Source organism: Microchirus variegatus (assembly GCF_963457635.1).
Source record: "Microchirus variegatus genome assembly, chromosome: 15".
Taxonomy (NCBI): Eukaryota; Metazoa; Chordata; class Actinopteri; order Pleuronectiformes; family Soleidae; genus Microchirus; species Microchirus variegatus.
Window position 1 is genome coordinate 7,508,214 of NC_139816.1, and position 17,973 is coordinate 7,526,186.

At 42.5% G+C, this 17,973-nt stretch overlaps 1 protein-coding gene across 2 annotated transcripts; it reads right to left on the bottom strand.

The window, feature by feature from the left end:
* Window positions 1-57: 57 nt before the first annotated feature.
* plcd1a (phospholipase C, delta 1a) lies at window positions 58-17,462 on the bottom strand (the record flags this gene model as incomplete). Of its 2 annotated transcripts, none has more annotated exons than XM_083901912.1 (15): window positions 58-693; window positions 1,151-1,300; window positions 1,408-1,543; window positions 1,997-2,175; window positions 2,267-2,383; window positions 2,488-2,644; window positions 2,727-2,879; window positions 4,590-4,742; window positions 4,838-4,982; window positions 5,128-5,329; window positions 5,428-5,656; window positions 5,751-5,880; window positions 5,979-6,207; window positions 10,966-11,124; window positions 17,265-17,462. In XM_083901912.1, 15 exons carry the CDS (start codon window positions 17,293-17,295, stop codon window positions 602-604), a joined length of 2,262 nt encoding a protein of 753 aa, XP_083758038.1. In that variant the 3' UTR covers window positions 58-601. The 2 variants fall into 2 exon arrangements, with proteins under 2 accessions (XP_083758038.1, XP_083758037.1); XM_083901911.1 differs by lacking the exon at window positions 17,265-17,462 and adding an exon at window positions 15,659-15,758.
* Window positions 17,463-17,973: the final 511 nt, after the last annotated feature.

The following is a 17,973-nucleotide window of genomic DNA, read 5'->3' on the forward strand; positions in this document are numbered from 1 at the left end:
TAAAACACACAGAAAAACATCAATTTAATGACTTGTGTTGTGTTTTTTTTTATTTTAGTGACACCATAGATACACTGAAGGCACTTGAAGACAGTTGCAGTCGCTTTTTGTCACGGGAGGAAAAAAACATTGTTAGCGCTTTTGCGTCGACGCGAAAGTGTGTTAAGTTTTCCGATAATGTTAAATATCCTCGACAGAAGAGGAAGTGATGAGTCTGTTTGGAAAAGAATATTAAAAAATCTGATTTGACACCTGAACACGGCTCACATGGTGTAGCATTAAATGCTAAAATGCTAAATCAGTATATATAAAATACCTTTGTTATGATCCTGAGGGGGAAATACGACACCTTAACTTACACATTATTACTCTCTCTTTAAATAACTGTACTCCACTGCTCTTTCATTCACATTTTTCATTCACTCTTCATTTCATTGCCATACAGGAGCTCACACACTGCTTTTTTCCTTTAAAAAAAAAAAAGATGCTAAAATTACACACATTGACAGGAAAATGTTACAATGGTGAGTCAGCGAAAAAAAGAAATGGAAACAGGAAAAAGAAGCTGATTTTTTTTTTCCCCCGGCCACATACGAGTCGTCTACGCGGCGTCCAGGACCATGAGGTGCACGAACAGTCCGGCCGAGCAGATGACGTCGCCGCGCTTGGTGAGCAGCGGCACGTGGCGATAGCCTGAGGAGGAGAAAAACTGGAAGTTTAGTTTTATTTTTGAAATTAAAGGTGCATTATGTAATAAATCTAAAGCAACCGGCCGTAAAATCCTCCTAATATGTCACAGAGACTCAGGAATAATGTTCATATAACAAACTGAACTCACCAACAACAACAGTACAGACAAAATATTTGCATTAAAAAAAACATTTTGCAAATCATGTTTATGTTTTGGCATGTGGCGCCACCTACCGCTGTCTACCAATCATTGCAGTCAGTAGAGTCTCAGTTGCCGAGCAACCACGGGTTGCCAGTTATGTCAGAAAACAAAACCTAAAAGACCTTGGTATTTTTTGGCCACATTCTTACATATGGCACCTTTAACAATTAACAGCGTCGGCGACAAAATACGCGGACGGGATTAGGATTAGACTAAACGGGGTCGTATTTTGTGGGTGAATATTTGACAATAACAAACCGTTCTGTATGCTGGTGAGCGGTAGACAGTACTGCCCGACGAGATCGTTCTGGGATGTGGCGTCGTAGTCCTCCACCACAAATCGCACCAAGGTCAGCTCCGGGACGTGGACGGTGAACTGGAAGCTCTCGTTCCACATGGGGTTGAACCCTGCGCGGATGAATTATTGTTAAAGGGATAGTTCGGAATTTTGGACATAAGACCTATTTTCCAACTCAGCCAGTGCGATGTGTCTGTTTGTGCGTATATGCGCTCACCGTTGTTATTGATGTAGGGCGTCTCCTTGCTGGCGTTGTCCGCCGGAACGCCGTGGATCTCCACCCGGACCAGAGGGTCCACGATGGAATTGTGTTTGTCCCTGTTGATTTTTGGCAACTGCTGAGCTGAGATGATCTGGTGTGGCGGAAATTAAGAAAAAAACACATACTGTACACATGGTTTTTGACCACTAGTGGCGCTGTGGAGCGTTGACGGAACAGGTGATTTGGCATTCAAGCAACAATTTGAAGAATAACTCATCAATAATTCCACGATAACCCTTCAGCATGATGTAAATCAAAATATCCAGAAGAGGCTATTGACGGTTTTCTACACCTACTCTGTATAATGAAAAAAACCTTACAAAGGAAAGAGTTTACAAGAGAATTTGACGTATGTTTTTATCTTGTTGCACCAAATAAAACATGTTTTATTACACATTTTGAGATGGAGAGACTGCGCCAGGTTCATGAGGAGCTTAGGATTTGGAGCTGTGATTCGAAAACCGTGAATATTGCAATTACTTGCAGAAATCCTCTAAAAAAAAACATGTTTTCTTAAGCTTCATGGACACACAAGATGCCTCACCATGACATGGAAGACCTTCTTCTTCCCCCCGGGCCCCTCGCTCGGCGTATTAGGATTAAACTGGGAGGACAAGGTCCTCTGGAATTCGGGTTTCAGGATGTAGCCGCAGAAACCGTTGGGCAGAAACCGTCCCTGATTTATGTGCATCTCTTTGTGGGGAGTCTGGAAGTTCAGTGCCACTGGAAAAAAAAAAAGAAGGTATAGCAGTATACTCGTTACTACTCTGCCCAGATCTATTGATTTCTGCACATCATAACGGCAAAAGTGTACCGATCTGACAGCCGACGTTCCACATGGGCACAGGGCTGTAGTTGGAGGAGTCGGTTCTGGAGCCCGCTGGGTAGATCCGGCTGAGTTTGTCCATGTTGTGATGCATGAAGGCGTTCGCTGCGGGAGCAAATGAAAAGACGTGTTGAGAGTTTGTTGGCTGAGCCCTGGTTTATGGCTCTTTGGAGGTATGAAAAAGTATAAATTCGTGTGCACTTGTTCACCTGAGGAGTCAGCCAGGTTGAAAGCTTTGCTCTCCTTGAAGGACGACATCTCGTAGAAGGCCTGGTTGTCCTTGGCGTGTTCAAAGCCGCTAAAATGGACGCTCTTGCAGTAGACGACGAGGTCCGAGAGCTCCTTGGCGAGTTTCATCTTTGACTTCTGTAAGAACGCGAGGGCCTCCGGGGGTCATGTATGTGCGCTATAATCAAAAAAACATGATGTTTTCTTTCTTTTTTTTTACCTTTGATTTGGTTTTCTGTCCGTTCTCCGTGCAGTCTGCAGCCTCGTCCTCCTCAGACACGGTGTCTTCTTCGACGCTGCTGTTGTTGTTGCTGAAGGCGGCCTCCAGCTTGTTCACTCGCTTCCCCTTAACGATGAACTTCCCCTTCAGCTCCTGACGGACAGATACGATGTGTTGTTGTTGTTGTTGTGCGATTTCTCAACTCTCATAAAAACTCAAGACGCTGTGCAGCATGACGGCAGGGAATGATACGACCATTTAGCATTTATGACGCTCGACCGCTGCTTCCTATGACAGGGAGGGAAAATGTTGTGCGAGGCACGGATCACTTTTTCCTCGGAGGCTGACGGAGCCACAGGCTCAGTCCTACCGTGGGTGTTACATTTCAAACAGGCCTGCAGACTTTCACTGACGCTTATTATAGTTGAAATTCCCCCGCTTCCTCACTCTGCGTTGCTCTACGAGTACTGAGTTGAAAGATTTGTACATCCTCGCTGTCAAAGCTGAAGGGGAAGCATATGTGGAGAATGAGGGACTGGATATGAATCGTAAAAATGGGAAACAGAGAGGCTTTTACTTTCGGGGGTTTTGTATCCAATCTATTGACTGAGATAACATGCCCATATTGACTTAATGGGAATTTAAATCGGGTTTTTTGAGGCCACTATGATGCTGATCTTTGATCACTCAAATCTTGTCAGTTATCCTCCGAGTTTGTGGCACATTTGAAATGATTTCCTCCAACCTTCTCGTCCACTGTCACCTTGACCGTTGACATTTGACAACTAAGGTCTAAATCCTTGAGTCCAAAGTGGACGTTTGTGCCAAATTTCAAATGATTTACTGAAGCTTTTCCTGCGACCGAGGGACGGACAGACGACTCAGAAACATAATGCCTTCATTGCAAAATGACCGTCTTCAGAGCACAGGGGTTGCATTCCAACTCCAGCTGTGTCTATTCCAAAGCACCTTAATACTTCGGTACCGGTCACCGGTTCCGATCCTAGCTCAGGTACTCCGACTTCTTCCATAGTCCAAAAAACATGCAGATTTGGGTTAATTGGACATGCTAAATTGAGCATAAACATGAACGGTTATCTCTATATGTTGGCCTGGTGTTGGACGGGCAACTTGTACCCTGCCTTTCCTATGTCAGCTGGGTTTGGCTTGACCCTGACATGGAGGATAAAGGCATAAAAAAATAGACTTGATGAGATGATTGTGCTCAACTTATGAGTTGAATTTAATCAGCTTCCTTTCCCAGACAAATCTAATATTCAAGTTATAGAAAACAGGAAATTAAAAGAAAAAGGGGGGGGTTTACTGTGGTATTTTTTGGGTGTGTTCTACTGTTAGTGATTTACTAAGCAAGGCTGTAATTACAGTGCAGCCCATTCTTATTCTGAGAGCGTCGCCTCCTGCACTGGAGGAGTTATTATTGGCCATGGAAATGTTGATGTTATTAATAAAATAAAGGTTTGTGCCAACAGTGAATATAGAGTAAGCCTAACCTGGATATCTATGCTAAAGCTAACCTCAGACTTTATCTTGGCCCTTGCCCCTAACCCTAACTCTAACCCTATGCTAAAGCTAACCTCAGACTTTATCTTGGCCCTTGCCCCTAACCCTAACTCTAACCCTAAGCTAAATCTAACCTCAGACCTTATCTTGGCCCTTGCCCCTAAACCTAACCCTAACTCTAACCCTATGCTAAAGCTAACCTCAGACCTTATCTTGGCCCTTGCCCCTAAACCTAACCCTAACTCTAACCCTATGCTAAAGCTAACCTCAGACCTTATTTTGGCCGTCTTTTATTTTACTCTCATGATTGTTCACTCAGTTCAAGTTTGAGATACCACATACCTCAGGTGATGGGAAGCTGCTGGGTACAGTGTTTCCCAGAGGCTTCGTGACCAAGGCGTCGCCGAGAATGGCGATCATGTGATGGGCCATGAGCTTCTGCTGCTCCACAGAGCAGTGGTTCTCCAGGGAGAGGATCACAGGGTAGTCAGACGTCTGGGAAAAAACCCGAGATAATTAAATGAATAAGAGCAAAAAAATATTTTTGGATGATGATCCGAATGATCTCGCGTGGAATGGCAACTATGTACTTTGAAGGCATATTCTTTAACAGCTTTGATGACGTCTCTGAAGAGCACTTTGGACGTCAGCGTGTATCCGTGGTAGATCACCGGCTCCCCGTTGGGTCCGTCCCAGCAGTCCAGCTCCACACAGCGGCAGCTCTTCATCAGTGCTCTGCAACAAACACACAAAAAGTGATCTTCAAGTGGAACTACTTCAGTGTGACACTGTTTGGACATTCACTTACATTCAAACTAACTTAAACACAAAAAAATCCTGCTTTTATCGATGGTTGCGATGCAGATAAAGGTTAAGTTACTTGATGTAGGCCTCTGTGCTGCTGGGTCCTTTGAGCTGGTCCTCCATCAGGTACGTGTTGTGTGAGGAGGAGATGTAGTAATCGTTGAGGGGCTGGCTCATGTCCTGGTACACTCGTTTGTGGGCGGGGTTCAGGATGGATCCGTCCTCTGTGTGCAGGTACATCAGGAAGCCGTCTTTGGTCATGTGCTTCTTCTGCTTTGCTGGAGACAAAAGAGGACGGACGAAAATCAAAACGACGTGGATTTTGTGAAGTACACAATTAAAATCCATTGCCGGGCTTTTTCTGAGTCAAACCCACCTGTTTCGTCGAGCTCGTATTTGTCGATCAACTTGAGCGCGTCCGTCATGGTTGCCTGCTCCCTTTGCTCGTTTAGCAGGAAGTCCAGGAAGTTGCTGGCGCTCATCTGCCCGTCTGTGTGCGCATACTTGTCGTAAATCACGTCTATCTCCTCCCGGTGCGTTAGCAGGTCGTAGAAGTGCTCGATTTCTGCACCTTCCAGGGTTCCAGAATTGGACTTGTCGCATTTCTGTGCAGCATTAGACATCACAAACAACCATGATAAAAAACATCTTTCTAGATTTCAGCTCCAATGAACCCAAAGAGGTGCAAAGAAGACTGACCTTGAAAATGTCCTCCGCGTAAGTATCATCACATTCGACATTGATCTGTCGCAGGAAGTGCTTCAGCTCCTTCAGGGTCATCTTGTTGTCTGCGTTCTTGTCCGCTTTGCGCATGCAGTTGATGATCCAGCTGTCGCTCAGATGTAAGGATCCATTTACTCTCATAGTTACTTTTTCTCAGACTTATACAACACATGGCTGGTTGATAAACCTTATAAAAGAGGATACTGCTCGCTCTTCTGCTGGCGGCTGAGGTTGCGCAGGTTGTTGATGATCTTGTTCAGGCCGGTGACCCACTGCTTCGCCTCGTCCTCGCTGGACGCCATCAGGTCCAGGTTCCTCTTGCGGGCCTTGAAGATGATGGAGAAGCACCGGCCTTCATCGGTGGGGTTTGTGTGTTTGTTAAGCCCCTCAGACTGACGGCCCATGCGCACCGAATCAATGTCGTCGATGGAGACTGTTTTGGGGGAGCAGAGACGTAAAAGAAACAAACATTTAAAGCCTTTAACGTGTAAATGCTCACATTATTGTGATGCAAATGACTGGGAAAATTCTCAGTCATCCAAATCCAGTCCTTCAGCTCTCCTCAGAACTAAAGAAGCCTCTCGGATAAGAGTTGAAACATCCATTCCACTGAAACTCTCTCCAAAGACCACTCCCCCACAGTATCTTGGAAGGTCATCACTCACTAACTCATCATCTACTGCTTTATCCTCCACATCAGGGTCGCTGGTGCCAATCCGGGGCAGTTTGCCAGTCCATCACAGAGCCACATAGAGACAAAAAAATTCACTCTCACACCTACGCTCAATTTAGAGTGTCCAATTTGCCTAATCCCCCCAAAATCTGCATGTTTTTGGACTGTGGAAAAGCCCACGCACACATGCATACATACATGCGGAAAGGCTTGAAGGTCGCCGATTGTTCAAAAAATAATCCTGAATCCTGATCCACATCTGGATCGCCGCCAAAAATGAAATTCAAGATCAACATTTTGAGATTTGCTGCTCAACAACAGACAATCAAACACACGTGTAAATGTGGCCAAAACCACAACATAATAATTAGTAATTTGGTCCAACACACTGTATAATGTTTAAATCGTGTATCTTTTAATAAATTCTTAATCTTGTTTCTGTCTTCCTTAGCGCCACATGAGTTGACTACTATTATTGTGAGTTTAAATACTTGTTTAATAGTTTAAATGCTATGATAATACTGCTTCTATTGTTGCTGTCAGTGACAGTTTGGCATTATCTTATGACAGCAGACCTTTTTGTCCACATGGTTCCACAAGAGGCTTCTTATCAACAGGAGGCTTTTGTTCCTGTGTGGCAGCTCTTTTCTTGTGGCCTTCACTCACGAGGAAGACAATGACAACAGATAAAGAGAAACAACATACAGTAACACACACAGTGTGTGTGTGTGTGTGTGTGTGTGAGGTTTTAAGGGTGTTTCTTTCTCTTTTTCCGTCTTTCCCGAACAAGTTACATAACGCATGGGGCCGATCCAGGATCTTGTTTACCAAGAGCTGTGCCCGGGTAGATGTCTTTTCTGTCTGCTGAACACTTGGATTCTTTGGCAACCCGACGCACATTCCACTGAGATTTCATCCCGTCGACTTCACTTCAGTTCGGGGCAATTTGACCTCCCTTGAATCTCCTCGCCTCACGCACTGGCCCACAAAAGAGCGCACCACGTGTGAAACACTCTGATCGACGTTACATACACTACCGTTCAAAAGTTTGGGGTCACCTATACAATTTTTTTGTTGTGTTTTCCATTAAAAGTCACACATTTATTCATCAAAAGAGTTGCAAAATGAATAGAAAATATAGTCAAGACATTGACCAGATTAGAAAGAACCAGCAAAATCATTGCACAAGGGTTTTCGAATCATCCAATAGCCTTCTAACGCCATTAGCAAACACAATGTACCATTAGAACACTGGAAATGGGCCTCTATACACAGAGGCGATTCTAGAGTCTATAGGGGCCCTAAGCAAAAATTCCCAGGGGGCCCTTTCTTCCAACCAGTGTTCATCACCATTATACAATAATCTGACACCAACGAAAAATGTATGAGTTCAAAATATTTTTTTTTTTCCGAAATGAATGAAATAACATGGAAAAACCTTGTAATTAAAAAGTATGTGAAAGTATAATAGCTTTAAAAAACTATATAAACTGAGTAAAAAGAGATATGCATTACACTGTAAATAATCCTCTTAATTTTAATTTTTTCCTCTTAATTTGCAGAACTATAACTTCACACAGGTTAAAGTGAGGTGGGGCCCCTTTAGGGAGGTTTCCTACTGAGATGTCATTGCAAATCGCCCATTGTTGTTTAAGGGGGACGGGGAGGCGGCTGCTCACTGCACATTTCAGTAAAAACAGCCCTCAGGCTCCAAGTGTCGGGGGGGCCCCCTATCGGCTCGGGGCCCCAAGCAGTTGCCTGCCTTGCCTGTTCACAAACTGCGCCATATTCCATTAAAAACCAGACGTTTACAGCTAGAATAGTCGTTTAGTGTAGAGTAGAGTGTATTTCTGATTCATTTAATGTTACATTCATTGGAAAAAAAGTGCTTTTCCTTCAAAAAATAAGGACATTTCTAAGTGACCCCAAACTTTTGAACGGGAGTGTAGGGCTAAAAATATGTTGCCACACAAAGACAACAAAACCCAAGGTCTCTGTGCTCACGCAGACTGTTTTTAACCCACGCGTCAGCGGCGAGCTCTTTTGTACGGCAGCTTAATGTACGGAAGAGCGTGCGCGACCGCGGATTATGTCATCGCGCTAAATGCCAACAACAGCTCTTCTAACAAAACACCGGGCTTAGCTAAGAGAGGCCCCCGGGGATAGTGTTTCTAACATTTTTTTTACGAGCCCGTGATTGAGCGTCTGATGAAGAGCGGGCCATTGTTTCTTCAGACTTGATCTAGCGGCCGAGTAAATCTGAAGGTCAGCCTGGTTAAGGGTTGCACTCAGCCGACTGCAGGATGAGCAGAATACCTGAGAAGAGCTCGGCAGGAAGTGTGCAGCATCTGTGGATAAATGTTATCCATCGGATAATAACACACTGCGGCGTAGGCGTGAATTTGGAACGTTTTCAGAGAATCTCCATCTGGAGAGAGGCCCGACCACACTGTCCCAAGACGTCAGCGTCAGTGTCACACAGGGGCATCGCTCGAATACCACATAAGACTTCACACAAAGGCGTTGTTGTGCCCATCTAACAAAGTTAGTTCTCAAAAATTAGGGGAGCGAGAGAAAAAAAAATCTGAAGAAGAAGGAAGAGAATGTTTCTCACTGTGTGTGTGTGTGTGTGTGGTTATTCAACTGTGTCAGAGTGTGTGTGTACAGACTTAACCTGCAGGTTAAAGTCAAACTTGTATTCAAATGGATGTCGAGGAAAGGCATGCAAAACAATAACCACCTGCTTACACTATCTGCTGTGCTGACGGTTGTTTAGTCAAATTCTCATACGATAAATCTGTTGACGTGACTGATGTCGGACCAGATTGTTGCGCTAAATACATTCAAAAAAAATACTTTAGAAATACTTGTTTTTTATTGTTTGTTGGATTTTATTTACCCTGAAGGACTTTGTAACTGTGTGTTTAAATGTGTCATAGAATTGAAGTCTTCTGTGTTCTTGGAGGTCATGGGAATAGATGTCAGATTAGATTTGATTCTAAAACATGCAATATCTGATTAGGGGACAGCTAAAATTAGCATTAAAAATTGGATTACTATTTATTTTTACCATGGCACAAAGAAAATATGCCAAGAATATACAGCCACGTATGTGCAATCCCCTAATCCCTGTAGTCCAGATTTAAAGTGCTGACTCAGAATGACAGTAACACATCACAGCCTCTATTCTTAGCTCCGTGATACATGTATTTATATTTAATAACAAAAGGATGTGGGAAAAGGAGGGTAAAAAAAAAACAGGAAGTGCAGCAGGTGCAACAGAGGCCACACAAACAGATGGACAATAGGTGTCCTGCTTTGTACACAATATAGAATTGTAACATGGAGCAGACTGACAGGACAGTTACTGCTCGCTGGGGAATTCTGGGATGTTTCAATAATACAATAATAACATCATCAATTTATTAGTCAAAACTAAATGTGCTTCAAAAACAATACACATGTCCTCTTCTGCCTTAGTGCTTGGAATGGCAAACTGTTTCCGTAAAAACAAGGAAATGTCTGTGAAAGTCATGAAGTGAGTGTCTGCATGTGTGTGGGAGTCAATATACTGTACATATGACTCACTCCTCTATATCTCCCAGTGTGTGATCAATTATCAGACTTGGAGACACGTTATCAGGCACTGGGAGTAGTTGTTACTGGGATTGGAGAGAGAAACCAAGAGCTGCTGCCAGAGGTGTGAATACATTCCCCCCCCCCGACAATGGATCAGTGAAGAAGCAGAAATCACAGGGACATAATCTCCCTCTCTCTCTCTCTCTCAGTTGGAAAAACATCCACTCAAGACTCACACTCGTATTTTCCGTTCTATTTTCCATTATCTGTTGTTTCCATTCCACCATCTTGACTTGTGGGATTCTTAAAGGCCCTGGTATACCCGCGCATCAGGGTCCTGTAGTATCTGACTTCCCCATCGGGTGGCGGTACAAGTCCGGACTCAGGAAATAGCGCGCATTCCTACTAAAGAAGAAGAGAACGATGCTACAGCTCCCTCACACGTGTCGACACATGTCGTTCAAAAAAGGTCCATCGGGCAGGGGAGTCAGCCGGTTGGAGGGTTGCCAGGTTGAGGCTCGGATGACTATCCTTGGCGACTACTTCTTCTGTTGTCAAATAGTTTTTTCTGCTTGGTGACTGTGACTCAATACTCCACCTACTGGTTCCGCGGAAATTCCGTTCACACATGCGCTGTCCATGCATACCCAACACTCTTTGCATGCAGTTCCAAAATCTGGGCAGCATTAGGTTAGGGTAACCCCCTTGGTTGAGTCTGCATGGTGTTGGGTCTGCATGGTATAACAGGGCTTTAAGGGTGTGTTGCACTGAGAGGCAAGAAGCTTGTTGCTAAGATATGAAGCAAAACTTGACAGAATGACATGCAACAGACGTGCAGGTTAATTAAGACACAGAGGGATGGACTGTCAACAGAATTCCGTCACTCAAGCACACACACACACACATACTGATGCAAGCCTGGCAGACGAGGACACTCACAGGACTGATTTTTCTTGAACAGCCGTTGGGACTCGTGCCAGATGGTCTTGCAGTCCTCCTGCAGCCTGAAGAAGCGACTCTTCTTCCAGGAGTTTGAGCGAATCTTGAGCAGGGCGCCGCCGATGAGGAGGAACTGGAGATCTGAATCTCCCTCCAGACCTGCAGGAAGAGAAAGAAGGGACACTGTGTTATAGCAAGAACCCATAAATGATTAAAAACAACAAATAATTGGTCAGGTTCATTAGTACGGTTTGTGCAGCTCTGTCGGACAAAAAAGTGTCTCAAATATCTGCAAATCCCTGCATCTCTGCACCTTCAAATCTGCGTATAAACAACATTCTTTGTCGTTGATTTGTGGAGATCAGTGAACCACACTATGGGTTCATTCATGGCCAAGAAATGGCATCACAGTTTGCTTTGAGAGTGATGATGGTGAAGTACGGAGAAGGTCAGAAGAACTGTCTCTTTGTGGATCTAGAGAAAGCTTGTAGAGACGTATGTAGAGCATGGTGCAGGACATGTGAAAGGACAGTGACACAGTGATGAGAAGGTGGGATTACATCGGGGATCGGCTCTAAACTTCAGCTCTTGTTTGAAACGGTGATGACAAGGTTGACAGGTGAGGTCAAGGCAGGAGTCTCTGAGGATTATGTTGTTTGCAGATGATGATGTGATTTACGGTGAGAGTTGGGGGACAGGTAGAAGAGAACCTGAGGAGTTGGTGAGAAGAGGGATGAAGGGTAATTGGAGCAAGGCTGGTAGAGAAAGTGGATGGGGTTTAAATACCTAGGGAGTCAACCATCCATGTATAGTTTTGGAGACAGTGGAACTGTCAAAAAGACGATGGAGGTGGCAGAGCTGGAGATGCTGAGAGTGATCAGGATTAGAAATCTATCAAGTTAGCTTAAAGTTAGCCAAATGAAGACATTGCTATCTATCTATCTATCTATCTATCTATCTATCTATCTATCTATCTATCTATCTATCTATCTATCTATCTATCTATCTATCTATCTATCTATCTATCTATCTATCTATCTATCTCTATCATATGTTAGCTTACAGTTAGCTAAATGAAGACATTGCTATCTATCTATCTATCTATCTATCTATCTATCTATCTATCTATCTATCTATCTATCTATCTATCTATCTATCTATCTATCTATCTATCTATCTGTCTGTCTATCTATCTATCTATCTATCTATCTATCTATCTATCTATCTATCTATCAAATGTTAGCTTACAGTTAGCTAAATGAAGGCATTGCTATCTATCTATCTATCTATCTATCTATCTATCTATCTATCTATCTATCTATCTATCTATCTATCTATCTATCTATCTATCTATCATATGTTAGCTTACAGTTAGCTAAATGAAGGCATTGCTATCTATCTATCTATCTATCTATCTATCTATCTATCTATCTATCTATCTATCTATCTATCTATCTATCTATCTATCTATCTATCTATCTATCTATCTATCATATGTTAGCTTACAGTTAGCTAAATGAAGGCATTGCTATCTATCTATCTATCTATCTATCTATCTATCTATCTATCTATCTATCTATCTATCTATCTATCTATCTATCTATCTATCTATCTATCTATCATATGTTAGCTTACAGTTAGCTAAATGAAGGCATTGCTATCTATCTATCTATCTATCTATCTATCTATCTATCTATCTATCTATCTATCTATCTATCTATCTATCTATCTATCTATCTATCTATCTTATATATCTGTCTGTCTGTCTGTCTGTCTGTCTGTCTGTCTGTCTGTCTGTCTGTCTGTCTGTCTGTCTGTCTGTCTGTCTGTCTGTCTATCTATCTATCTATCATAATATGACAGATAACATATTATGTTAGCTTAAAGTTAGCTAAATGAAGGCATTGCTAGCTAAGAGAAGACATTGCTATCTGTCTGTCTATCTAAGGAGGTTTTCATTTTGTTCAGGACATGATTCGGCTGATTACAGACATATCTACAGTACATGACTTCATAATTACTTAAAGGTCTAAAATACTAAGCACTTACAGTAGAAGTGTTTTATCATTGTGGTGAAGAAAATGTGCTTATGCTGTCTTTCTTTAGAAGGGTGTGGGACGACGAATGATTCAACAGATCGGGTTCAAAGGACGACTGTGCTGTTACTGTTTATTGTTCATGTGTTTACCCGCTGTAAAAAGAAGAAAAAAGAAAGTTGGGTGCGACCGTCATTAGTTTAAATGGAACAACCCGATGTGTATCTGTTGTTATGATGGTCAGCGATGTCCTCACAGTAAACAGAGGGCAGCTGAGGACAACTTGTTTGGGACAGAGTCAAGATTTGTGGGCGGGAACCAAACATTTCAGATATTTTCCCTGCAAGAGCATTCGGCTTCTCCAGGATTTTTTTTTGTTGTTGTTCTCATTTGAGGAGTTTGACTGTTCTTAAGGGAAGAGACACAGCCACAAGAGTTAGTGTTAATCATTTATGACCCGGCCCAGATCATTAAAGTGAGTCATGCTGTGCTTTTGAAGGGGAGGTTCATGAGAATCACATGATTTATTAAACCATGTTTTTTTACTCCTTTTCTTTTTCACAAACATGAAAAAGTCAGTCGGCAGGGCTCTCCATTCGGAGGATTGGTCTTGAGCCGACTGCAAATACCGAGTGAGACAAGCTGAGGCATGAAAGGTGGTGAAGAAGTGAGTTTAAATGACAGGGAGAGAGATTTTTGTTAAAGGTCAGGCTCAGAGGAAAGAAGAGAGGAAAGAAGAGAGGAAAGAAGGGAGGAAAGAAGGGAGGAAGGAATTACAGCTGAGTCCTGTCTTTGGTTACAACATGGTACTTTTCTTTTTCAAGCAGAAAATGGAGCTGAAATAACTCTGGTGTTTGAGAGACTAAAGTAAACATGATGTGAGTTTTTTAAAGGAGTTCCCTGACCTCAACGACCACGTTATTTTGACGATAATCAGGAAACCTCAAAGTCAAAATAATGCTTGCGTTAATGTATAAAAAAGGTTATACGTTAGGGGAACGTTCTGGGAACCTTTCGAGAACGTTCTCTAAAGTTCTAGGAAGGTTGTAGAAAAGTAACGTTAGAGGAACTCTAAAGGTTGGATGAAGGTTGCAGAAAAGTGACATTAGGGGAACTCTAAAGGTTCTCGAAAGGTTGGCTGAAGGTTGTAGAAAAGTAATGTAAGGGGAACACTGAAGTTTCTCGAAAGGTTGGCTGAAGGTTGCAGAAAGGTAATGTTATGGGAACTCTAAAGGTTCTCGAAAGGTTGGCTGGAGGTTGTAGAAAAGTAATGTAAGTGGAACTCTGAAGGTTCTCGAAAGGTTGGCTGAAGGTTGCAGAAAGGTAATGTTAAGGGAACTCTAAAGGTTCTCGAAAGGTTGGCTGAAGGTTGTAGAAAAGTAATGTAAGTGGAACTCTGAAGGTTCTCGAAAGGTTGGCTGAAGGTTGCAGAAAGGTAATGTTAGGGGAACTCGAAAGGTTCTCAAAAGGTTGGCTGAAGGTTGTAGGAAAGTGACATTAGGGGAACTCTAAAGGTTCTCCAAAGCTTGGATGAAGGTTGTAGAAAAGTAATGTTAGGGGAACTCTGAAGGTTCTCTAATGGTTGGATGAAAGTTCTAGGAAAGTAACGTGAGGAGAACTCTAAAGGTTCTCTAATGGTTGGATGAAGGTTGCAGGAAAGTGACATTAGGGGAACTCTAAAGGTTCTCCAAAGCTTGGATGAAGGTTGTAGAAAAGTAATGTTAGGGGAACTCTGAAGGTTCTCTAATGGTTGGATGAAGGTTGTAGAAAAGTAACATTTGGGGGGAATGTTCAGGGAACCTTGTCACAACCTTCATACAACCTTTAGGGGGCGTTCTCTAAAGGTTGTATGAAGGCTGTGACAAGGTAACGTTCTGGAAACCAAATCTGCAACCAAAAACTAACATTAGTGAAAGTTTCAGTGGCAACCACAGGAGAACCTGGGGGGGGGGGGGGACTTCAGGGAACATTACCACAACTTTTAGAGAACTTTCTCTTAAGGTTGTAGAAAAGTAACGTTTGGTGAACATTCTGGGAACCTTTAGAGAACGTTCTCTAAAGGTTGTACGAAGGTGGTGTACAAAGTAACGTCCTGAGAGCTAAATGTGCAACCAAAAAGTAACACAAGGGAACGTTTCCGTGGCAACCACAAGAGAACCTCGCGGGGAACCTTCAGGGAATGTTCCCAGAACCAAAAGGTGACATTCCCACAACATTCTGGGAACCAAAGATTGTCAGCTGGGTTGCTGCCTCTGTGTGTGTGTGTGTGTCTCTAAAGTCTCTAAAGTGTGAGACAGGAGACGCAGAAACGAGTCCAAACAGCTCAGCAGCAGCAGATTCCCCTGCAGCTTTCACTCTCTCGTGCACTTCTCTCTTCTTCTTCTTTCTCAAACAGAAACATGGTCATGAGATGATTCTTCTGCTTCCTCTCACGTTACTTTGTGGCAGAATGAAAGAGAAATGCACCGCTCCAGGCAAACAAGGAAGCGTTTTTAAAAAAAAACACTCAATACAAACACAACAAACAGCCACAGCTACAACTGCACACATAGTTTACATTAAGATCCGATTGAGATCAGATTGTTGTGTGCACGTCAGCACTAGTAAACATCTGCACACACACACACGCAGTTTTGCGTGCGTGGACAACAACTCACCTATGAGTCTCCCATTCTCCTCCGCGACCCTCCCCATCCGCGCCTGGAACGCGACTTCCTCCGAGTTTGTCCTCTTAGGACGTTTGTATAAACAAGACATGACCGTTTAACTGTTATAATAATAATAAAAACAATAATAATACACAACTAAAAAATAAATAAATAAATCACAGTAGTCGTGGATTGAGCTGAGCTCGGTGTGGAAGTGAAGTCTCGGAGTTCACCCCCCCCCCCCCCCCTCTGTGGGGCGGGTCTAAGATCATTTATTGCGCTGTTATAGCCGCACTTTTCTCTTCATGTGTACACACACACACACACACACACACACACACACACACACACACACACACACACACACACACACACACACACACACACACACACACACACACACACACACACACCGAGACTTTTTATTATGTCAGACTCGGATTACAATATCTGTGGTATAATTTAATCCCAAGGTCGTATTGGTGTGTTTGGTGTTCAGTCACTTTAGTGTCAGTACTCTGATTGGCTCAGGAGTTTCACAGCAGCTGTCAATCAAAGTCCCAGAAACAGCGCATTTCCAGTTGTTTTCACACATTTTTTATTATTGACTGATTTTGGCTTATTCTAACGCCAGAGAAGAAAAAGATTGGCACAAACTTGCTTAACTTTATTAAATATAATAATATAAAATGTGAATTTAATATAATATATAATATATATATTTATATATATATATAATTAATATAATAATATATATATATATATTTTTTTTTTAAACGATAATAATACAAAATTAGCCACTGAGATTATTGAAAAAAAACAAGTGTAAAACAAAAGTCCAAATTAATAAACCTCTACTTGATACCAGTTTTAATATTGTATATATTGTATTCTACATAGTAATGAATACATTATGTACATCTGTGTTGTGTACACGAACTGGTAAAGATCCTTAGATTTTAATTTCGTTAAAAAACGAGGGTTAAAGTACAATGAAATTCTTGGTTTGTCTCTGTATGACGTATTAATAAATACATTAAAAAAAGAAAACATTGGCCGATCAGTAAAGAGGGAATTATATATACAATAAAATAATAATAATAGGCTGTACAATGATTTTAAATAATTTGGTCTCCATGTTGCACTGAGCTGCTTTGCCTTCTCTGCAGTGTTTACTGTATCTTTAGGCTATTTAATCTCCGTCAATAATGACGCCTTATGATCTTAAGAACCCAACACAACTGTGATTGTTTTCAGATTTCTACAAATATAGATAAGTATATAGGTATAATAAAAACAGATTTAACCCCACACTGTGACTTTAACATACTTTATCCTCCTGCTAAATGACACACACTATTGTCCTGTCAACAAACAAACCCCATCATAAGCCTTATTATGTCACATATTTACCAACAAATGCACTATAAAGCAGCAGGAAGTAAAGAAAACCACATGTCTCTGCTGTTGAAAACAATCTCGACTCTGTGAAAGAGCAGATTTATTACACAAACACCCACAGCAGATAAAAGACATTCATTATTACAGCGAGGGAGTTTCTTGATCAAGATAATATTAGTCAGGCAGTAAAACTGCGTTCGTCACAACAACTCACCCATTTTTCCAGCTGTGCCGTTTGCCTCCATTGTGTTCCTCTGTGTCAGTCAACGTAAAAACAAAATCAGCATCCACAGTGACAGACACAGTCCTCTTCTCCTCTAGTGTTCTCTCACTGATGGGATGGGAACTATCACCACCATAAAGTGTCTGTCTGTCTGTCCCGGAGCAGGGAAAATTCCAGCCTGTGTCCCACTCTGCAGCCCCGACCCACTCAGTGAGCAGCTCATACGCGTCTGTCAGACTCTTAGATGCTCAGTCCACACCCACTGCAACACCGGTCTGACAAGTACTGCACTGTGACTGTGTGTGTGTGTGTGTGTGTGTGTGTGTGTGTGTGTGTGTGTGTGTGTGTGTGTGTGTGTGTGCTCATGAGTTTCATTCAGCAGCTCCTCGTCAGTGGAAACTCAATCTTTGACCAACAGAGACTAAAAATAAACTTGTGCTCAAGGCCCCGATGTTGATAATCCTGTCTGCATGTGCAAATAACGTGATTTTAGGGAGCATTCTGGAACCTGTAGAGAGAGAGTGTGTGTTTTGATTGACTTAGGGTGTTGCCTCAGACCTGCATGCCATGTACACTCATACAACATGATGAGTGTTGTTGTCCCCCCCCCCCCCATAACACAGGTAGTGTTGGCAGTGGCATCACATCAACATTACTGTAATACCTGAGGTCTCTGCAGAATGTCGAGCCAATGACGGCA